This window comes from Bos indicus, chromosome 1 (genome assembly GCF_029378745.1).
Source record: "Bos indicus isolate NIAB-ARS_2022 breed Sahiwal x Tharparkar chromosome 1, NIAB-ARS_B.indTharparkar_mat_pri_1.0, whole genome shotgun sequence".
In the NCBI taxonomy this organism is placed as follows: Eukaryota; Metazoa; Chordata; class Mammalia; order Artiodactyla; family Bovidae; genus Bos; species Bos indicus.
The window spans coordinates 154,340,227-154,364,101 of record NC_091760.1 but is presented as its reverse complement, the minus strand read 5'-3'; the positions used below and the strand labels follow the sequence as shown (position 1 = coordinate 154,364,101).

At 49.6% G+C, this 23,875-nt stretch overlaps 1 protein-coding gene across 6 annotated transcripts in view; it reads right to left on the bottom strand.

Annotated features, from left to right (window-relative positions):
* PLCL2 (phospholipase C like 2) overlaps positions 1-23,875 on the bottom strand; it is a 211,539-nt gene that overhangs the window by 49,295 nt on the left and 138,369 nt on the right. For 4 of the 6 annotated variants that reach the window (XM_019964638.2, XM_070771823.1, XM_070771923.1 and 1 more), the window contains one exon: positions 4,117-4,192. The exons of the other annotated variants lie outside the window; for them this stretch is intronic. In XM_019964638.2, coding sequence (XP_019820197.2) covers positions 4,117-4,192 — 76 coding nt within the window. The remainder of the gene's footprint in view (positions 1-4,116; positions 4,193-23,875) is intronic. 6 annotated transcript variants of the gene reach the window in all.

Genomic DNA, 23,875 nt, shown 5'->3' with positions numbered 1-23,875 from the left:
GATCATCTTCCTATTTTTTTAATGAAACAGATCAATTCAGCTGACTAAACAGAAAATTAAAATTCAAACACAGGCTGCCAGGTTTGGAGCCATTGAAGGAGAGAAAGAGCGAGATATTAGAAAGAGGAAAAGATGTTTCCCCTGGAAGAGTCTGGCTTCGTCAGCTTTTACAGACTTCTAGAAAGACCTTGAGGGAACTCTGACAGTGCTGTCCCTGATGGAGGCTTGTTCCTAACCCACACCCCCAACTTGGCTACTTCTTGGGAGAACAGCCCTTGCTAGACCAGGAGGCTGTGTGCTGTTACTCAACTCAGACCCTTCCTGCACTCCGTGGCAGCCAGGACTCACTCAGCCCACATCCCTCCCTGTGATCCAAACATGCAGTCAGCCTCTGCCGCTGGCGCCTCTGGCTCTGAGCAAACGCTCCACACCCTGCCCGCCCTGGCCCCTCCTCCTGGCCCTCCCCAGAGCTGGTGTCCCCCCTTTTCAGGGGAAGACACCCCTCCCCTCCACAAGGCATCTACGCAGCGCAGCTCTGCATTATCTCAGAAGGGCGCTCCTCCCCACATTCTAGGGTCAAGTGCTTCACAGCTACACGTGACACCTACCCTCCTCACTTCCTGCATTCCTTCAGCCCAGGTGCATCTTTTAGCATCGTCATCTTTGCCTGCCCTGGAGAAGGGATAGGCTACCCACTCCAGGATTCTTGGGCTTCCCTGGTGGCTCAGCTGGTAAAGAATCCACCTGCAATGCGCGAGACCTGGGTTCAGTCCTTGGGTTGGGAAGATCCCCTGGAGAAGGGAAAGGCTACCCACTCCAGTACTCTGGCCTGGAGAATTCCAGGGACTATACAGTCGATGGAGTCGCAAAGAATCGGACACAACTGAACGACTTTCACACTCACTCTTTGCCTCTTCACTGGATCTTCCACATTCCTAGGAACGTAGTTTTCTTATTAAGATTTCTGTTTAATCCTCGTGGCTCAGATGGTAAAAGCATCTGCTTGCAATGTGGGAGACCCAGGTTTGATCGCTGGGTAGGGAAGATCCTCTGGAGAAGGAAATGGCAACCTACTCCAGTACTCTTGCCTGGAGAATCCCATGGACGGAGGAGTCTGGTAGGCTACAGTCCATGGGGTCTCAAAGAGTCGGACACGACTGAACTACTTCACTTTCCATTTAATCCTCTAAACGTCCTCGCTGCCATACTCTCTTCCTTAAAGAGCGGGCTCTTCAGGAGCCCCAACGGTTGCCGCCTGGCTGTCCCCACCACCCTCCCTTGCTTTCTCCCGGTCACTGCTTGGCATGCAGGTCCCTGTCCCAACGCTGGCTGCAGGTCTTCCCTTCCCGGGGTTCCTCCCCAGCCTCAGTCCCTCTTCCCAATGACAGCATCAGTAGACACGTTTCTAGCTCAAACATCAGTTACACAGCGGGGAGTCTGACCCTGTCCAAACTGGATGCAGTTTTTAACATGGGATGAGAGGTGGGTATGCAAGTCTTTATTCTCACTTAATTATTTACACGAAGGTTCAATTTGTGTTTAAAAGTCTGGAATACTTCTAGAACAATCCTCTCTTCCAGCACTTTGGAGACCTATATCTTCTCATTGCAAGATTAAAGCTCTGCAAGCAGAAGAATAATTACTTACCCAAAGTAAAATCTTATGCAAATGTTTTTGAGCCCAATACAGACTAGCAACTCTTTAGATGACTAAGAATGATCTGCCTTACGATAACTGTAAACACGAGAAGCAAAGGTTCCGAGGCTCTAAAATAAGCGCTTGGGATAACAGAAGGCCCGTGTAGGCGGCCGGCAGTAATTGTGAAAGCAAATGATGATCGGACGGGACTCTGAAGGGCTTTCAACCCAGAGCAGCTCAGACCACTACAGTGGTTATTCTCACCCCCACCTAAAGCAAAACCCTTAACAGGCAAGACTCCGCAGCTTTTTAAATACAAGCAAATATATCCCTTACTGAAATCAAACAGAAGAACAATATAAGGCTGCTCGATGCCAAACATCATCAATGTCATGAGCAATGAAGTTGCAAAGGACTGCCAATAACTCAAATTGTTAAATGAATAACCAGCTCCTTTTCCCCCAGTAAATGTAGTTTCAGATGCTGCTGCTGCTACTGCTAAGTTGCTTCAGTCGTGTCCGACTCTGTGCGACCCCACAGACAGCAGCCCGCCAGGCTCCGCCATCCCTGGGATTCTCCAGGCAAGAACACCGGAGTGGGTTGCCATTTCCTTCTCCAGTTTCAGATGCTAACAGTCCACAATTCTCATAGCAGTACATGCATTAAATAGAATCAAATACTTCATAAAAGCCAAGTCACATTTAGCCAGTTTCTATCTGAGCAACTCCAGCGCACAGATGTTAGAACAGAGGTCATGGGTGAAACAGAGAGTCACCCGCCTGCAAGCCTGGTGCACAGGTCACCGCCCGGTTCGGAAGACAGGACACGTTAGCAGAAGACTCAGTGATGGAAGAGGCTCGTCAGCTGAACCAGACACGACTGAGGGGCTGAACGAAACGGGTCCATGACCCAAGCCCTGGAATCAGGAAAGCTGAGGCCACAGGAAGATGAGGACAGGCTGATGGGAGGGGGCGGAGCCCTGCCTCGTGGAGTCTGCGTGGAAACAGGGGTGGGGAGCAGACAGAGCCCGGCTGGACCAACGACCCCGTACCTGCCCCTTCCTACAGGGCCTGCCTGCCGTGGTCCTCCGAACCCAGCCACCATGATCATCACTGAACATTCAACGTCTCCCTTTCCACTTAAACACCAGGGTCCCCCACGGCCGCCCCAGCCAAGTCCAGGGCCCTGAGTCACACACGCCAAGGACTGTATCTGTTTGACTGAGTGCTTACTTTCATACTTCCTGTTTGACTTGAAGGTTCTAGAAAACAAAAACCTTACTTGTTTTTTAATATTTTGGTATGTAATAGGTCTTACAAGCACCTTATGCACAGCACAAAACATATTTATTAGATGAACAGATGATTGAATTAATAATTTTTACGTATAAGATTGGCAAAGTAAATGGGCCAGTCAGCAATGACCATGCATAGGAACTTAGAAGTTTGGTCAGAACTTTAGATTTGATGATTTTTATGGAGAGCAGTAGCATGATAAAAATGGTAATTATTATAACCTGCTTTAGTTGTGGCTGTGTTTCACAAAGGACTAGGCGTAAGAAGATTACTTTGCTAATATAATAATATCTTGCTAACAAGATGAGGCCTTTTGACCAATGTGCATATTCTTCAATAAACATCAAAAGAGAAATTGTCCCACGTATCTTTGCCTTAAATCGATTTTAAACGAGTTCATTTCTGAGATGAGAGATGACTTTTTTAAGGCCAGGTAATAGTTATTGTCTCTTGATTTGAAAGATCAGCAACCAAAACCCCCAAGAAATTAAGGACAGTTTCCTTATTTATGAATTATGAATATTCCCCATATTGACACTCAAAATTTGAAAATCAAAAGAAGTCCATTTTGCCTATTCGTATCATAATGCAGAACACTTGACCTTTCGGTTTTATCATAGCTAAAATTTACATAAGCAGAATTTTATAATCCAGCGTAACATTTGGTTGTGAAACGAAGGAATGCATCAGCATGTGGAAATGCTGGTGCGTTAACAGTTTCAAGAGGCGGTAACTGGGATCCATTCTCCTTGCTAAGAACTCACTCCTTCTGTGCCCGGTCTCACCTGCCCTGCGTCAGCTATGCAGTCACGGCTGGTAGGGGTGGCCACTCAGGGAACACGCAGGAGGAACAGATGAGCGCTCGGGGTCTCAATCTGAATGGCAGGTTAGAAATGCTCGGGAACCTTTAACAGCCATGGACTCAAGCCATGCCCCAGACTACATCAATATGCTTTAAAAGCTCCCCGCATACCCCTCCCGACATCCCATGTAAGTCTGTTATGCAGAACCAAGGAACCAAGAAATTCCTTGAGAACCAAGGAATTAGTATTTTCTTTAGCCACGAAGAAACACTTTTTATATCTGATTTTTTTTTAAATATAGTATCAAAAAGATGAAATAACTTAGGAGCAAAATAGACGATGCAACTAACATTAAAGGAAAGAAAGAGATTCTCACTCACCTGCCTTCTGACAGTGTACAATCTTTTCATACACAGCGTCTGCATTCTCGATCAGCGCCTTGAGGGACTGGATCATCTGCAAGGGAAACACCCGGACAGGCGGTCACACGGACAGCTGGATGCAGGAGGGTCCCTGCTCGGGCCAGGCCCTCCCCCGGCGTGGCTGAGCGAACGCAGCCACAGGCCCCCCACCTGACACCCCACTCAGGTTCACGGGGAAACTGATCAAGTCACACCTCCCTACACGAGCGATAAGACCAGACGGTGAGGAATGTGTCCCCAAGGTGCTCACACTGGATGTGACCCTCGAGCCAGCACCGAACTGAGTCCCTTTCAGTATGAAAAGAAATGGACACGGGTGCACATCCGATCCGTCCTTCATGTTAAAACCTCATCACCTTATAGAAAGCTGCAGCACCCAAACGCCTCACTCAATTCACCCAAGATGCCTCCATTTGAGAAGCGGTTTAAAACTTCCGATGAGGATCAAAAACAACATTTATGTGATACATCAGGAATGCTATCCCCCAAGCCAGTGTCTGCAGCGTGCCTATGAGTGATTTTCGAATTCCAGCGCTGAGGTCCTGCTCCACTGCATGTGCTTGATTCAGGAGCTATGCCTGAATTAAGAAAAAGGAACAGGGTGCAGCTGACCCATTATTTTATTCACCAAAGTGCTGGGGAAAGATCTGTCTGAAGTAAACTTTTTGGCTCTGAAATTGCTATGAAAATGGGAAGGCCAGATTCAGTTCTCATGATTCAAATAGGTACAATTAAAATCCTCGCCATAAGGGTAGACTCTCGATTTTTGTATTCATATTTTTAAATTTAATTTTCATTTCATAGTGGAGTACAGCTGATCTACAGTGTTGTATTAGTGTTAGATGTACAGCTAAGTGATTCAGTTATACATATATCCATTCTTTTTCTGATTCTTTCCCTATACAGGTTATTACGGAATACTGAGTAGGCTTCTCGGTCCCTGTTGATTGTTAGCTTTTTGTATTTAAATGTCCAAATATTTCATGTGATAATATTACTCATCTCTGCTGCATGGCCATTTTACTTTATATAACAAACACCACTCCATCATTTTCCATTCCTAAATTCTGCCTAGTTTTTCTTTATAGTACTTATTGCTGGCTGCCACAGTACCTATTTTATAGAAACTAAATGTATGTAGGTTGGATTATTTATGTAACTTGAAGAGCACCATATTTTATTAGTTGTACTTGTTTAAACTAAAGCATAATCAACATGCCTCTTAAGAAGTACACCAGATTCTTAAAGTGAGTCACACAGCATTTATCAACGTCCACTGTTCTAAGAAAATGCCAGTAAACACTGTGAAGTTTGAAGGTCAAAGCAGGTGCTCGCTCAGGCCTTCATTCGTTATCTGTGAGGTTCCCTCCAGGCAGCCCTTGAACGCCACTGGGGCCGGTAACCGAAAGGACTCAGCCGCTGTCTGCAGGAAGTCTACAGCCCCGTGGCAGGCCTCCCGCTTGGGAATGCAGTCTTTCCACACTCGCTCTTCAAGATCTGAGTCATTCCTATAAATTAAAATATTCTACTTTACAGCGTGACATACTGAACAGGCAGTGACAAAAACGAATAGTTCAGAACTCAATGATACCGATGGAAAGTCATTTGTACCATTCCACAATTTGCATACTGAAAAGGTTCAGACCGTCATCAGTAACCTTTCTCAGCTTTGATGTCGAGCCAAATAAGACACACCAAGAAGCCAGGACGTCTTCCAGCAAGGATGCTGGCTGTCCCAGCTCAGTGTCAGGGAACTGGCCAATCGTGCCTCCCTCTCCCTCATTCAAACTGAGGCGGGGGGGGGGGGGGGGGGGGGGCAAAGAAAGGCGCCTGGCCGTGAGACAAGGGGGCAGTGCAGCAGTGGTAACAGCCGCGAGGGAAGACTCGGGCCTCCAGACAGCCTGTGGGGGAAGGTGGTCACCAGAGGTCCGCGCCGGAGGGAGCGGGGGTGCAGGACAGGCACAGCTTCACGTGGGTTCCTCGGCTTCGTCACCCAGCGCGAGACCATAAATGTGGCGAGCCATAGTTTATTTCCCACCTGCAGGCTGAGTTTAATGAAAGGCATGATGAGGGTTCACAATAATGCAGGGATCAGAGGAGGGGAGGTTTGTGGCTGGAGCCTGCACAGAGCAATGTCCCAGGGGGCTCCCCTCCCACCTGGGGGCCAGGCACCTCCGGGGGCCCCATGTTAGCAGAATGAGCAGGCCTTCCTGTCCTGCGCTCACTAATACTAGCTTTGTTTGAAAAGCCTGCTGTGACAAGGCTCAGAGCAACAACAGCTCACATTTTTATTCTTAGAAGCATCTTCCAGTTTCAGGTATCGCCAAAGCTGCTGCACCTTTTAAGCGCAAAAGACAACAGGGCTTCAGAAGTGCACGTTCCACCTCGAGGAGCTGGAGACAGACACCGCCCTGCCCCGAGCTCTGTGACGCGGGAGGACCCGTCCTCTGCCCCGGGGACGATGGGGCCCTCAAGCTCCGCGTGCGCGACCCTGAGGGTGCTGAGTGCCCGTGAAGGACAGGAGGCCCGGAGCCCCGAGCAGAGGGTACTCACAGAGCCGGGGTCCCGCGGCCGCCACCCACGTGCTCCCAGGCCAACACCGAGACCCCTGAGCCGGAGCAGGGCGTGGGCCGGCTCAGCACCAAGTCCTCCTCCCAGTACCGGGACGGAGCGGCCCCTGAGCTGCATGCAGCATCTACACCACGGGGGCGGCCAACACCCCGGCGGAGGGAGGCAGGCACCGGGAGGAGATAGGGCAGCCCCATCACCGCGTGCGGCGCAGAGCAGCGGGGGTTCCGCGGGGACAGGCCCAGGAGACGGGGTCACCGGTCAGCAGAGCCCAGACACTGGAAGGAAGAAACCCCCCGGCCTCAGCGGGGGCAACTCCGTTGCCCCCCCTGTCACGGAGTGAAGTCAGCATCCCCTTGGGGAGGAGGAGCTGCCGGCTTGGCCCGTTTTGCAGCTGCAGAGTGCGTACTTATAATGAAGCTTGTAGTCCCGGGAGGGCCTGGGGCCGGGAGGGCTGGGCCGGGCCGGCCTTCCCCCCCACCCGCCTGGCGGGCCGAGGTATGGCTCCCACTCGGCCGACAACTCTGCCCAGAGGCGCTGAGGGCGCGGCGGGGACGCGTGGGGCATCGTGAGCGCGGGGCAGGACCAGCCTCGGGCCAGGTCCGCCACGCTGCAACGCTGTGATCACTGATGGTCCGAGTGCCGGCTGAGTGAGTCCGAGTGAGCGTGTCGACGCCTCGCTGGCCCCGGGGACCTGCCAGCGCTCTCCATCTCCCAGGCCCACGGGAGGCGGGCGGTGGCACTGGTTCCACGGATGAGAACTCGGAGGGCTCCAGAGCGAAGCGTCTTTTCCAAGGCCGCCTGGTGTGCGGGCAAAGGCTGTAACTAAGCACCTGGGCACAGGTATCGCGCGTGACTCGGGGCCTCCGCGGTGCCCACGGTACCACGCCGGGTCCTGACCACAAGCAGAGCTGCCCGAGAGGAGAGCGCACCCCAACCAGGACAGGGGCCAGAGGCAGGGGACGCCCGGCCTCCCAACAGGCTACACACTGGATGGACAGCATCTCCCTCCTGACGTGGGCACACGAGTGTGGTTTAAATGACGTTTCTACAAAGCACTTTGCAAAGCTATTTTCTTAAGGACAACGGTAAACAATTTCCTGGGCTCCACTTATCAATTCATTATTAAAAAACAGAAGTCATTTACGTTTAATATAAAACCAATAGAATACGCACCTCAGGCTAGACAAAAGCAGATAGATGGGGCGTGACATCAAGGGATGAGTTGAAGGGAAAAACTGCTTTCAGTTATCTAATTTTCTCTGCATATGTTACATTAATATGTCACCATAATGCAAGGCCCGGTAGAGTGACTGGTTTTATAACCACGATTTGCATTAATGCAAATACATTCATCAACACTCCTTAAATGCACAGGTGTTAAGTCTCAGCGCCGACATCACACATCCAGCTGCCAGCCCGAGTGACTTACCACGTGGAGCCTCACACTGTTTACAAGGCACAAGATGCTTCTACACCGCTGTTGTTAAGGGCTTCCCAGGTGGCGCTAGTGGTAAAGAACTCCCCTTGCCAGTGCAGGAGACTCAAAGATGTTGAGTTTGATTCCTGGATTGGGAAGATCCCCGGGAGTAGGAAAGGGCAGCCCACTCCAGTATTCTCACCTGGAGAGTTCCGTGGACAGAGGAGCCTGGCAGGGCTAGTCTGTGGGGTCACAGACTCGGACACAACCGAGTGACTGAACACAGTGGATTCTATATTAGTGTCCAGTTACGAGTACCTCCTAAATTTATGGAACTAATATGTTAGGAAAATCTATTGATTTAACATAGCCCAGAAACCCAGTTCATAAGTCAAGTTCAAGATAAGGTTTCAGGACAGGACTCAGGCAGACAAAAAGTAGGCAGTTTCAACTAAACACAAAGTACAAATTAAAATTCACATTTTATTAAATTGAAAAGAAATCAGGAATGCCTTTCATAAAAATGCCTTGTTTTGAAAGTTAAACGTCTCTGTCTATAGATATGGTTATGGGAAAAACTATTACTAATTATTTTATCTTACTATATTCCTGTAGACCACTTATTTTCTGTTTACAATTTGCATCTAAGTAAGAACATTCTGTTTTCAGAATAAGCAAATCTATGTCTTTTTGTAAGGACTTTATGTCAGATTTTGGACAAGACCCCAAATCTCCTTTCACCCCAGGGACCCAGATTTTGATGATTACAAAAGAACTTCGCTAGCAACGTTGAGTCCGTGGGTGAGAGCAGCCCCACGGCCAGAGCGCTGCCATCTTCTGAGCCCTAGACTCCCCTCCCTTCAAGCCGGCCGACAGTTTCAGACCTCGGACGCTTCCTCCCGAGCCCTCCCGCACGCACCCCGTCCTGACACACGGCCTCTGCAGCTGTTCCCAGTGAGGATGCAGTCAGAGGAGGGCTAAGGCTGCGTGAAAGAGAGTGGCCACACGGCATGAAGCGGGGGTTCTTTGACACAGACCCTGTGACCGTGTGACACACAGCAGGTATGTGTGTCCCCGACTCAAACGTTAACAGCTGGCTGTCATTCGCAAACTCATCAGTGAGCTGGTACCAGCGATATGCAGCCCACCGCTGCCCCACCTCCCCACACCCCAGACCCCCATGGCTGTCCTTGGAGGACAAAGGATGCCCCGGCGGCAGGAGCAGCTCAGGACCAAGCTCGTGGCAGGTGCCCCGGCGGCAGGAGCAGCTCGTGGACCAAGCGGGCCCCTCTTAGGACCCTAGGGACGGCTAACCACACAGCACGCCTGAACCGAGGGCCAAGGTCTGCAGAAGACAAGCCAGTTTGGTCCACAGCAGCGGTTCCCACCCATCCCGGGTTATCCTGTGGCAGTCTCTACACTCAGTGTCACGAGAGGACCGCCACCCTTGTGCTCCATGGTCCGACAAGTCAACCCACCGCTGAGAGCGAAAGTCCCTCAGGAATCTTTGCGCTTCGGCGGGTTTTTGTGTGTGTGTGTGTGTTCTTGAAAGTAATGTCCTCTCTGAGTTAACAGCACTACTTTTGTCTTTATCACTTTACAATAAATATTACTGCGCAGGTGAAGAATTTTCAAATCAAATGTGGGAACTCTTGGACCTGGGACTTCTAAACTGAAATGCAGGGGTAACGTGTTCTTTCACGAAAGCTTCCCAGCACAGCAAAATGTCACGCGGTTGAACTAATGGAAGAGAAATCATTTATGAAGTTCTTGTTGGAAATTACAACGTGGCTTTTTAATACTTGAACAGAATATGAAAATCACACATCTCTGCCAGGGCACAAAATTCACGAGGCTGTGGGTTCTCTGCCCAGCAGCCGGCTCACCTCACATGCGGGGACACCACCCAGGGCCTGGCTCATCACCCCATCCAGCGAGCTCACTGCGAAAACACTTTCCAAACAGCAAACTGCTTCCAAAGGGACTCGCCCTAGTTTCCCCACGAAACTCGACGTCCACGTTTTCACTACGCACACTACAGAAAACCATCAGGAAAATCCTCTATCAGAAAAACGAGAAAGAACTCTCCCAGACAAAGACAAATATGAAATGAGATCACTGACAAGCAGACTCAAAAAACACGATACAGATGAACTCCTGTACAAAACAGAAATAGACCCACAGACGTGGAAAACAAGCTTACGGTCACCAAAGGGGAGAGGTGGAGGAGATAAACTAGGAATTTGAGGTTAACATATACACACTATTACATATAAAATAAATAACCATCAAGGACCTACTGTGTAGCACAGGGAGTTATACTCAACATCTTATAATAAGCTATAATGGAAAAGAATCTAAAACAGAGTATGTATAAATGTATGACTGGATATATGGAACTGTATCTACGCGTAACTGGACCACTTTGCTGTGCGCCTCAGACTAACCCAACACTGGAAAACCACCTATGTTGTTGCTATTGTTCAGTTGCTAAGGTGTGTCCTGCTCTTTGCAACCCCGTGGATTGCGGCAGGCCAGGCTCCTCTGTCCTACCCTGTCTCCTGGACTCTGCTCATATCCATGTCCATTGGGTCACGATCCATTGAGTCAAAGGGGCTTGAGTAACTCAATGAATCTACGAGCCCCGCCACGCAGGGCCACCCAAGACGGATGGGTCATCCTGAAGAGTTCTGACAAAACGTGGTCCACCGCAGAAGGAAATGTCAACCCCCACCACTATTCTTGCCCACGGATGGTATGAAGAGGCAAAAAAAAAAAGTCAACTATACTTCAATTAAAAAATAAAATTTAAAAAAGAACTGGCAGATGGAAGGCGTTACTGGATTGTCAGCCGAGAGGCACAGAGGAGCACAGCTGGATTCTGCTGCGCACGGCCCGTGGGCTGGACGGGAGCGGGAAGGTCAGAGACCCACGGGCAGAGTCACCAAGTTCAGCAGACACTCCACTCGCCTTGGAGGGATGCGTGGGGCGTGGCGAGAAAGGGGCCAGGCTGGAGAGACAGGGGATCAGGCTTCTAAGCTGAGATGTGCTGTGATTCAGGCAGAACTTGAGGCTGTGAACAAAGGGCGCGGAAGAGGTGGGGTGGGGTGTGAAGGGGGTGGGAAGGAGAGGCGGGCTGGAGACAGCTGTGAAGGGACAGGGCGGCGCCAGCGACTGCCGCGCCCGGGGCCCAGATGGAAGACCAGAGACCCAGAGGGCGACCCTGCCGGGAGGTCACCCGGCCTCACCCAGCAGCTGTCAAGCGCTTCCTGGGCTACGACGCGCCCTTCTGGTGGTGGCGCCCCACGTTCCTGAAGCCAAGCTCAGGAAGTGGAGTTCCGCCCCAGCTGGCTGGAGGGGTTGGTGGTGCACTGGAGGGGGCGGGGGGCGGGGGGAGGGGAAGGGGGAGGGGAGGGGGGGAGGGAGGGGAGAGGGGGGGAGAGAGGGGGGGAGGGAGGGGGGAGGGGAGGGTTCTGCAGCAGCCGGAAACTGGGAAAGCTTGGTTCGGGGGTCGGAAAATTGGGACTGTTCTGCACGGAGGTAGCAGCTGAAATGAACTCATCTCTGAGGGGGATTTTAAAGATAAATGAAGACATCACGGCAATGCTCTAGAACCGCTCAGATTAATAAGCAGAGGGAACCAATGGAAGAGACGCGGCGGCGGCGCCCGGGGCGGGGACAGAACAAGGCCGCTGAACGTGTCCGGGCTGGGAAGGGGGTTTCCGGGAGGTCCGCAGTGTCCGGAGCTCCGGACGCGGCTGTGGGGTAGCTCTGGACAGTCCGGCGCGGCACCAACGGCTGTGCTGTCATGTGACAGACGTGCTCCTGAGAACCATGCACCAGGACAAACAAGCTGTGTGGCGAACACGGGTCTGGGGCACAGCACTCCGCCATTCTGCAGTGACACGTTAGAAGGGGCAAGAGCAGAACACAAGCGTTGCTCTGTGCTGCGTGTCCAAGTAGTTAAGGAGCCACACGCAGCCCTAAGCCTGGCGAGTGGGACCCGGCCTTGAGAAAGACCCGGAGCTGCTTGTGGGAGTGGGCGGGGGGACGGGCTGCAGCTTGTGAACTTCTGTGAGGGGCGTGAGGAGGGGTCTGAGGTCTGATGAGAGGTTTGAACTGAGATGTGGGGGAAGAAAAGCTGTGACCAACTTAGCGTATCAAAAAGCAGACACATGGTTTTGCCAACAAAGGTCCGTCTAGTCAAGGCTATGGGTTTTCCAGTGGTCATGTATGGATGTGAGAGTTAGACTGTGAAGAAAGCTGAGCACCGAAGAATTGATGCTTTTGAACTGTGGTGTTGGAGAAGACTCTTGAGAGTCCCTTGGACAGATCCAACCAGCCCATCCTAAAGGAGATCAGTCCTGGGTGTTCATTGGAAGGACTGATGCTGAAGCTGAAACTCCAATACTTTGGCCACCTGATGCGAAGAGCTGACTCATTGGAAAAGACCCTGATGCTGGGAAAGATTGAGGGCAGGAGGAGAAGGGGATGACAGAGGATGAGATGGCTGGATGGCATCACCGACGCAATGCACATGGGTTTGGGTGGACTCCGGGAGATGGTGATGGACAGGGAGGCCTGGCGTGCTACAATTCATGGGGTCATAAAGAGTCAGACACGACTGAGCGACTGAACGAACCGCTCTGTGGGGGTGCGGCTCAGGACGCTCGGTGACCCGATGCAGCCAGGGGCTGTCTGAGGCGCGTGTGCATGCTCCGCTCACTGAGCTGCGGTGTGAGTACCCACTAGTGTTTTCTTGTGGTCAAAACAGTACACAAGTAAAAACAAATTCGTTAGAACTGTGTTAGATTAAAATTGTTCCCTAATGTACCACTGTCATATTCAAATAAATTTACACTTTCAAAACAGGGGTTATAACTGAGTATAAGAGCATTTCAAAAATCATGCAGTTTTCTTGTGAAGCAGAATTTAACTCTCAGTATCTATCACGTTCAGCTGAAGGGTGCTCTTGGCACCACAGAAGCCTGCCTCCACACTGCACTCAACTCTCTTAACAATCGTTTCTTGCCAGAGAAGAGGTGCCAAGTGCTGTAATAAATCTGGAGCAAATTATGAGTCAGGAGTGACCCAGGGTCCATATTCAGGAAGCCAAGGATTCTCTGGCTTTTCAGTATGTTCTGATCTGTCATGAAGTTCACTGCAGAGCTAGGGCCACGCACACCTCGGGGTGGGGCTGTGCCTCACGAAACTCCGGCCTGAGCTACAGCCTGGATCTCTCAGGTACTACATTTCAGACCAAACCCGTAAATAGCATCCCAGCCCATCCGCAGCCATTTAGCTGAATTTCCACACGATGAAAAGCCTCCCCTATACCGTCAATGACTCCATCTACCCCTCCTCACACCAAAGCAATATACTACTATATCCACACACTTAGGGCTTCATCTCACACATTAAACGTCAAGTTTTAATTAAACTGCAGTCCCTGAAGTGAGTTACCAGGTCAACATAAAAGCAAAGAGACGTTAGGCTTATTATACACAGAGTAATAGAGGTTTCAGGCTTTTGGTAAAGAGTCTGCTTGCAATGCAGGAGACCTGGGTTTGATCCCTAGGTCGGGAAGATCCCCTGAAGGAGGGCATGGCAACCCACTCCAGTATTCTTGCCTGGCGAATCCCAAGGACAGAGGAGCCTGGCGGGCTACAGTCCATGGGGTTGCAAAGTTGGACACAACTTATCGACTTCACAGAAAATATAGGTTTTGCCTATACTCACCAAGATAACCATTTGGATTTAGTATAAAACATGGAAATAAACAGCACCATGTAGTCAAAACAACCAGTTTACTGCCCTAGGCTCGCTCTTCCTCCAGTCGCTGTGTCTCCCAGTGCACTGGGACGGACCACATGTTTACATTGTGGGTATTTCTGAGAGGTACTTCCAGCATTAGCCACTAGAAGTCCTTAGTAATACACATTTGTAGGCTGGAGGAGAGGAGAAAGGGGCAAAGGGGAGAGAAAACACCATAAAGAGGAAATGAAGGAGGTGGGGGGGGCATATAGAGGAATAAAAACAAAAAGATAAAATCACAGAGTCAGAGTTCAGAGGAACTAAAACAGTGAATGCAACAGGGTGACTTATCAAAAACCATCCATCAAATCAGATAAAGTTTTATGCAGATAAGTGAATAAACAGTAACGCCAGAACCAAACTTTGATGCGGAAGGAATTCACTCATATTATAATAATTAGATTAGTTGAGGCTTGGCATCACTAGAAGCCTCCAAGTTCCTAAACAGGCTTTGGTGAGCTCGGGGCTGAAGCTGGGAACGGCAGAACAGAGCAGGGAAGACAGAAAGGGGCTCTGGGAAGCCAGGAGTTCCACTGCATTGAGAGGTTAGTGACAGAGTCAACGCACAGATCTGAAATGTTTATCCCACGGTCAATTGTCAGCAAAGTTTTAAATTTTCTGCACAGTTTTAGTTTCAGAAGTACACAGAATGTCAACAAGTTGAAAAGAATTTTGATCTTGCACTGCTTTCTGCATGATATGATTATTTGGAGAAAACAAAAATTGGTGAAAATTGAGCAATAAAACAGAACGTAAACCCTAAAAAGGAACCCTGATGCAACTACAAAACTATCCAGAAAAAGTATATAATTACTACCAGTTCACGAATAATACGCCATCCTGGGCTTTTCTGTGTAGAGAGCATGTATACAGCACGTTTGCACGCACTCAGATGGTAACAACCCTCTTATTTCTCCATTTTATGACCAACCTCATGTGATCAGAAGTCTCCTTAGGGAAGAGTTCAGGGCGTTCCATGTCATTTTTGCACATGATTTCTGTGGGAAGCCATATTCCACATTCTCATGCTGAACAGGCTCCTTTACAGCACGTGATGAATCATGTCGCAACATGGTGACCTCAGGGGTGCACACACACCCGCATCGTCCCCCAGGGGCTCTTGGTCATAGCAGCCCCTCGACACTGTAAAAAGTTTCTCTGACTTTCCCAACTATGGCAGCAACGTGCTTAGTGACACCCTCGCACCATCTCAGCATGGAGTTTACTGGAGTGCCGTCGTTTCGTAATGTGCTGCTAGTTTCTGCTGTGCAGCGTGGTGAATCAGCCACAGGTAGACACACACCCGCTCCCTCTTGAGCCTTCCTCCGCCGTTGTTATCCCAGCCCCAGGTCGTCACAGGGCACCGAGCTGAGCTCCCTGTGCTACAAGCAGCTTCCCACCAGCTCTGTCTCACACGTGCTCGTATACATGTCAGCGCTGCTCTATCAATCCATCCCACCCTCTCCTTCCCCCACTGGGCCCACAAGTCTGTTCTCTATGCCTGCGTCTCTATTCCTGCCCTGCAAGTAGGCTCCTCTGTACCATCTTTGTAGATTCCACACACGGCAGCATGAAGTCTGAGCCCACGGTGGGCTCATATATTCCCTGCGGTCACTAGAGCAGGAAGGTATATGAGTCTGTGAGGGCTCAGCAGCCAGGAAAGGAGCTCTCCACTGGGCCGGGTGGGCAGCGGGGGGCTGGGAGGCTGGGATCCAGGCCTGACCACTCGCTCCTGCCTTGAGTGAATGCCTGGGAACGGGGAGAGGAGGGCGGGGCCCCAGTGGGATTTCCCCAGTGCCCAAAGTGTTAAAGCTGGCGGGCTCAGAGGCTGCATTCTGGATGCGGGGGAGCATCTCCAAAGAACGGAGGAGGTTTAAAACCTGGCTTAAGCCACCCCTGCACGAGAAAAGGGGAACTCGGTGAGCAAGCTACTTCCGGAAGCTGTATCAGGAACTCCTGGATGCTGCACAACTCTTTCAAGTCACCAAGGACCGTTTGGAGCTCCAACACGCTCATTTAAAACCATTATTACAAAATTAATTAAATTTCAAAAGATACAACTTGAATTAAAATAGTGCCACTTTTATTACCATCTCCTTATATCAAGGCTTTTCTCCAAGGGGATCAAGGTGATTTAGAAACTCCTAATTAACAGGCGATAATTCAATCACAGTATTACTATAAGGTTGTCATTAGTTTCTCTCAGGTCTGCGGTAGCTAAGTATAGATGTTAGTTAACAGAGAACAGCAACCAGAGACTTCTCCGTAAGGAAGAGCAGTATATTTTGAGCACCGTAAAGAGTCCACAGTTCTCTGGAACGCCAGAGGAAGGAGGAGGGCAAGATTCATTTGACCGGCCAAAACGGTGTTCATGGTACAAACCCAGGCGTCCTTCCCCGGGGTGACCACAGAACTCACGTGCTCCTGCGTCTTCCGCTTTCTGAGTTAGAGAGGCAACTCCCCTGAGCAAGGTGGTGGGAAACCCAACCTTCTGCTTTTCACTTCAAAATTTTAAACCCGCCTTTATGAAATGCAATAACCCCACCTCCATATACGGCAGCGCTGGCGCTCTGAGGTCTGAGTGCTGTGAAAATGTCCACACAGGGCGAGGTCTCAGCGCATCAAGGGCTGCACACATCTAGCCTTCGAAGGAACACACTGACCCGGTACTGACCACCGTGCACTGAGAGCCTCCCGTGCTCTGGGCTGCTGACGTGCGACCTCATCCCCTCTGAGGCGGTGAGACCCCGCCTGCTCCGCAGATGCAGAGGCAACGTGCCGTCACAGAGCGCGCACAGGGCAGGGACCCCGCAAGCTCAGGGTACGCCCCCAGCACCGCACTCACCGACTTCCCGGGGTGCACGCACGCTCCCCCTCCGTCCCCCAGAGGCTAGTCCCCGGCGTCTCAGTGCAACAATGGTGTCGTGCACGTGTGTTCACACCAAGCACATCTGCCCCGGGGCTGCAAGAACTCACAAAACTGAATTCACCGAGGCGTGTCCTGGGCCAAACCCCGCAGCCCACACCTGCCGGGGGCCAGCTGCCCGGAGAGTCAGCGCACGACCCCGGGGAGAGAAGGGCAGGGTGGGGACTGGTCGCGGGGGGCTCGCAGACTGCGATGCTGTGTGCAGGGTCTAGGTTTCCTCCTGGAGCCTGCGGGCCTTGGGGGTGAGGGGTGAGGCAATGCAGCGGAGGACGGGGACGTGCGGGCCAGGGGCTTCGGGCGCGGCCCGCCGGGAGCCCGCGGCCCCCTGTGAGCTCACGAGGCGCTCATTCTCCGAGGACGCGTTGGGAGATTACAGAACTCTGTACACAGGCCACGTTCCCCTCCCGGGCCTGCGCTGGGTCCCGCCGCCCTCCTGTCCGACCTCCTCACCCCTCCACTCCCCAGCCCCGCGGTGTCTCCTCCTTAAAGAGGGCGTTTCAGGAAAGACCACGCATCCTCTGGCAACGGGCAGGGGAGACTCAGGGTGTGAACAGGAGGTACATGGTGCGGGCACCTGGACCCCGGTGCCCCCTTCCCGGCCTCCAGCCCCGGGTCCTGCCGTGCCCCCGCCACCTCGGGCCCCGTCCTCTTCCCGGCCAGGCCCAGGTGCCCTCACCACCTCAGCGTGGGCACCACTGGACCCTCTGGTACTGATTGGGGGGGCGGTCCCTGCACCCTGTGGTCCTGCCAGCCCCAAGCCTGGCCCTCCCGAGAAGGGCGTTCCGTGAACGCATAGACCAGCCGAGCTCAGGGAAACGCAGGCACCCTGGGACGTAGAAGACGGAGGGCAGGAAGGACCCGTGAGCCCCGTGTCCTCCAGACCCAGGGTGCTTTCCTTCACTCACTCCTTCAGTCATTCACAAACATATTTTGAGTGCCTGCGGCAGGCGCTGAGGTTGATGGTGAGCAGGACACACATGGTCGCTGCCAGACTCAGGCCCAGATCTGGGGGAGGGAGAGAGGGGTACCTTACAAAAAGGACTCAGATCAATGGATGCGCGATTAGAGCTAGTGATGAGTCTAAGAAAGACGCAAGGAGGGCCTGTGACCCTAGAGGCCCACCCTTGCCCGAGGGCACAGGGTCTGCACTTCAGTTCCAGGTGGGGTAGCTGTTGTTCAGTCGCTCAGTCATCTCTGACTGCGACACCGTGGACTGTGGCCTACCAGGCTCCTCTGTCCATGGGATCCTCCGGGCAAGAATACTGGAGCAGGGCTTAAATGGCAGTGGTTAGGAAGGCCTAGATTTCATAATCGAAGGGAAAGCCCCCCTCCCCGCCTGCCTGAGGGGAAGGGGAGAGGAAGCCGGGTGTTTCCAGAAGAAAGCAGAGCATGCCTACCCACTCCACCAGCTCCCCTCTCCCTGAAGGAGAGGCTTGATTTGACTGAGACAGGAGCAGCAGTCCTCAACTCCTTTTTTGAGTCTCATCACCAAGCAGAATCAGGATTAAAAATCTTGCTAATACCGTGCAGAGGACTTAGCTACACGCTTTATTGGATTATAACACAAAATTCGGTCTGATGGCCACCACTCTTTGCTGGAACAGCACGCTGTCCTCGCAGGCGCTGTGAGCAAACATGGATTTTCACAGGCCCTCCTCTCCAAGGCTTGCCTCTAATGTTTTAATTCCGACACTGACAAGTCTTACTGCCTCAAGGCCCCCTGTCTCGTCCAGGACAGAACTCAGGTGCCCTCCTCTATGGGGAGACAAGCAGAATGGTGTGCTGCGGATCCACGTTCAAAACACACAAGTACATGATTAAAGCAAAAGAAGAAGAAAAAGAAAGGAGACCTCTAAAGTCATGATGTAAGCTGCTCAAAGTGAAACTGGAAACAGTCATCAAAATACCCTGAGGACTTTTGCCCTGATTCTCATTTTGAGGGGCTGGCAAACTTTCCCTGTAAAGAAGCAGTAAACACTTCAGGTGACCGCTCGGCTCTGCTGCCACCGTGTGTAAGCAGACACGGGGTGTGTCATGGACGGCTCGATCAGACCTTCCTCATGGACACTGAGGCTCCAATTCAATATGATTTTTACATGCCGTGAACTTTTATTTTTCAATCATTTAATACATAAAGTAAATGGTCCAACAAAGGTCTGTCTAGTCAAGGCTATGGTTTTTCCAGTGGTCATGTACGGACGCGAGACGTCCGGACGCGAGACGTCCGGACGAATGTGAGAGCTGGACTATAAAGAAAGCTGAGCACTGAAGAATTGATGCTTTTGAACTGTGGTGTTGGAGAAGACTCTTCAGAGTCCCTTGGACTGCAAGGAGATCCAACCAGTCCATTCTAAAGGAGACCAGTCCTGAGTGTTCACTGGAAGGACTGATGCTGACGCTGAAGCTCCAATACCTTGGCCACCTGATGTGAAGAACTCACTCATTTGAACAGACCCTGATGAAATGGTATGGACCTAACAGAAGCAGAAGATATTAAGAAGAGGTGGCAAGAATATACAGAAGAACTGTACAAAAAAGATCTTCACGACCAAGATAATCACAATGGTGTGATCACTGACCTAGAGCCAGACATCCTGGAATGTGAATTCAAGTGGGCCTTAGAAAGCATCACTACGAACAAAGCTAGTGGAGGTGATGGAATTCCAGTTGAGCTATTCCAAATCCTGAAAGATGATGCCATGAAAGTGCTGCACTCAATATGCCAGCAAATTTGGAAAACTCAGCAGTGGCCACAGGACTGGAAAAGGTCAGTTTTCATTCCAATCCCAAAGAAAGGCAATGCCAAAGAATGCTCAAACTACTACACAATTGCACTCATCTCACACGCTAGTAAAATAATGCTCAAAATTCTCCAAGCCAGGCTTCAGCAATATGTGAAACATGAACTTCCAGATGTTCAAGCTCGTTTTAGAAAAGGCAGAGGAACCAAAGATCAAATTGCCAACATCTGCTGGATCATTGAAAAAGCAAGAGAGTTCCAGAAAAACATATATTTCTGCTTTATTGACTATGCCAAAGCCTTTGACTGTGTGGATCACAATAAACTGTGGAAAATTCTGAAAGACATGGGCATACCAGACCACCTGACCTGCCTCTTGAGAAACCTGTATGCAGGTCAGGAAGCAACAGTTAGAACTGGACATGGAACAACAGACTGGTTCCAAATAGGAAACGGAGTATGTCAAGGCTGTATATTGTCACACTGCTTATTTAACTTCTATGCAGAGTACATCATGAGAAACGCTGGGCTGGAAGAAGCACAAGCTGGAATCAAGATTGCCGGGAGAAATATCAATAACCTCAGATATGCAGATGACACCACCCTTATGGCAGAAAGCAAAGAACAAAAGAACCTCTTGATGAAGGTGAAAGAGGAGAGTGAAAAAGTTGGCTTAAAGCTCAATATTCAGAAAACTAAGATCATGGCATCTGGTCCCATCACTTCATGACAAATAGATGGGGAAACAGTGGAAACAGTGTCAGACTTTATTTTGGTGGGCTCCAAAATCACTACAGATGGTGACTGCAGCCATGAAATTAAAAGACGCTTACTCCTTGGAAGGAAAGTTATGAGCAACCTAGATAGCATATTCAAAAGCAGAGACATTACTTTGCCAACAAAGGTCCACCTAGTCAAGGCTATGGTTTTCCCAGTGGTCATGTATGGGTGTGAGAGTTGGACTGTGAAGAAAGCTGAGCGCCAAAGAATTGATGCTTTTGAACTGTGGTGTTAGAGAAAATTCTTGAGAGTCCCTTGGACTGCAAGGAGATCCAACCAGTCCATTCTGAAGGAGATCAGTCCTGGGTTCATTGGAAGGACTGATGTTGAAGCTGAAACTCCAATACTTTGGCTACCTGATGTGAAGGGCTGACTCATTTGAAAAGACCCTGATGCTGGAAAAGATTGAGGGCAGGAGGAGAAGGGGACGACAGAGGATGAGATGGCTGGATGGCATCACCCATTCAATGGAGATGAATTTGAGTAAGCTCTGGGAGATGGTGATAGGGAATCCTGGCATGCTGCAGTCCACGGGGTCACAAAGAGTCCGTCACGACAGAGCGACTGAACTGGACTGAATATGTAAACACTGTTTTAAGCCTGGAGCCCATACACAAACAGGTGGTGCCAGCCCAGCCCACTGACCAGCGCTGCCTGACCGCTGACTGACTTCACTGCACAGCAGAAACTGACACAGCCCAATAGGGTGAAGCAGTGATAGGCCAATTAAAGCAGAAAAGCCTCACTTGGTCACACTGGACTGAAAGTATTAAAGAGGATATAGTTGGACATGCTACATGCACATTTCAGAAAAGAACAGGCAAAATCAAGTGCAATTCGTATTTTTAAAGGATAAACATGTATGTTTTATGTAAATAAATGGGAAATTTGGTTACAGAGAATTTGTTGTTGTTGTTCAGTCACTCAGTCGTGTCCAGCTCTTTGCGACCCCATGGACAGCAGCATGCCAGGCCTCCTGTCCCTCACCATCTCCCAAAGTTTGCCCAAGTTCATGTCCATTGCATTGGTGATGCCATCCAGCCATCTCATCCTCTGATGCCCCCTTTCCTCCTGCCTTCAGTCTTTCCTAAGATCAGGGACTCTTCCAATGAGTCAGCTGTTCACATCAGGTAACCAAAATACTGGAGCTTCAGCTTCAGCATCAGTCCTTCTAATGAGCATTCAGGGTTGATTGATCTCCCTTAAGATTGACTGGTTTGATCTCCCTGCTGTCCAAGGGACACTAAGGAGTCTTCTCCAGCACCATAGTTAGAAGGCATCAATTCTTTTGCACTCTGCCTTCTTTATGGTCCATCTCTCACAACCCTACGTGATCACCGGGAAGACCGTAGCCTTCACTGTATGGGCCTTTGTCGGCAGAGTAACGTGTCTGCTTTTTAGCACGCTGTCTAGGATCGTCATCGCTTTCCTGCCAAAAAGCAATCATCTTCTGATTTCATGGCTGCGGTCACCGTCTGCAGTGATTTCGGAGCCCAAGAGGAGGAAATCTGTCACTACTTCCACCTTTTCCCCTTCTATTTGCCATGAAGTAATGGGGCAGGATGCCATGATCTTAGTTTTTTTTTACTATTTAGTTTTAAGCCGGCTCTTTCACTCTCCTCCTTCCCCCTCATCAAGAGGCTCTTTAGTTGCTCTTGGCTTTTGGCCATTAGAGTGGTATCATCCACATATCTGAGGTTGTTGACTTTTCACAGGTTAGCTTTAGGAAATCAACTAAAATTTAGTTACTACCATCTTGGCTGCATTTAGCTAAATACTCAAAAGAGCCAAGACTACTCACAAAGATTTTTTTTCTTTTGCTTTAGGCACCAGATGAGTGATTATTTAAAACTAAAATTATTTTTCTGTCATATAATGACATAAATTATATGTCATCTGGACTTCCCTGGTGACTCAGATGGTAAAGCATCTGCCTACAATGCAGGAGACCCGGGTTCAATCCCTGGGTTGGGAAGATCCCCTGGAGAAGGAAATGGCAACCCACTCCAGTACTCTTGCCTAGAAAATCCCATGGACGGAGGAGCCTGGTGGGCTACAGTCCATAGGGTTGCAAAGAGCCAGAGACAACTGAGCAACTTCACTTTCACTTTCTTTCTTTCAGTGACGTAAATGACGTGCCACACTCCATTTGCCCTCTCTAATGTAGGAGTGCCATAATTATAAAGAAAACTAGAATAATCAACACTAATTTCAAAGGAAATAAAGATTTCCATAAGTAGACAAAGGATCTATAAAAGATAAAAAAATCTCCACATAAAAACCTGTAACAGTCCTAAAGATTTGACTAATATTAAACGCAGTAGGAAAATAGATGTTTTAAACTACTTAACATGTTATTTTTAAGTTAACAGATAATTAAGCTTGTAGAGTTAAACTTAACTCCTAACACATCACATTGTCCACCCACTGAGTTGACTGGGAGAGTAATTTTCTTATGGTTCAGAATTTTAAATGCCTTAATTAAGTTAGAAAAGACTTTAAAACCATTATGAAGTGCTATTTTTATCCCTGATAAATTCGTGTGGAAATAAAATCAGATTTTTGGTGTCAAGGGTGGTTATTTTAGTGGGGTGAGTGGCATTAATTATTTCCCTGCAATGTGGGGGAATATGAGTGAACAGAACGAAAACCAGGAGCTGTTAAAATAGAATCCTGGGTGACGGATCCTGCGGTCCTGGTGGCACAGTGGTTGGTGTGTGTGGTGGGGAGTTACCACCAGACACGTCCCCACTACAGGCGTTGGGTTAGCCTTCCCCTCCACACAGAAACAAGAAGCGATGAATCCACGGGCAGTGCTAGATTTCACTTCTCTTATAAACCTGAGGTCAAATGTTACATGCCAACAAAACATAGGCTTAAAATATACAAACTACCAAATGTTATTGACAGGAGAACATCTAGCTGCAGAGAAAAATTACTGCTACCTCATTATTCAGAAGATTGTGGAAAAACACCTTTTAAAACATTTTCAGGTCATAACTAGGGGCATAAGAGACAGGAAAAACGTTCAGAAATGAGTACATCTTACTGCCAAGAAGTGATGTCTGAGGTGACCCAAATAAGTGTCAACAATTACACGTAGTACTCAAGAAACAATCTGAAACATATGATTTTCATATAGCTTCATATTTTCCTATAGCTTTCATATAGCTTCATATTTTCATATAGCTTCACGTTCACGGAGCAGATTCCATCCAAATTATCCCATTTCTTAGAGAGCTGTCTTCTAAAATGTGATTGTACATCCAGAGAGTATGTGTCCACGAAAATAGAGGAGTTCATCCCTGCATTTACAAACTAATCTATGAACAACCACTAACCATTTTCTACCTGTATCCAGGTAATTTCAATCTTTCCAACTCAACTACAAATGGGACTTGCAACACTGTCGAACTTCTCAACGGAAAAGCATTTGCTGTTCTAAACTACACAAGAATGGATATTGATA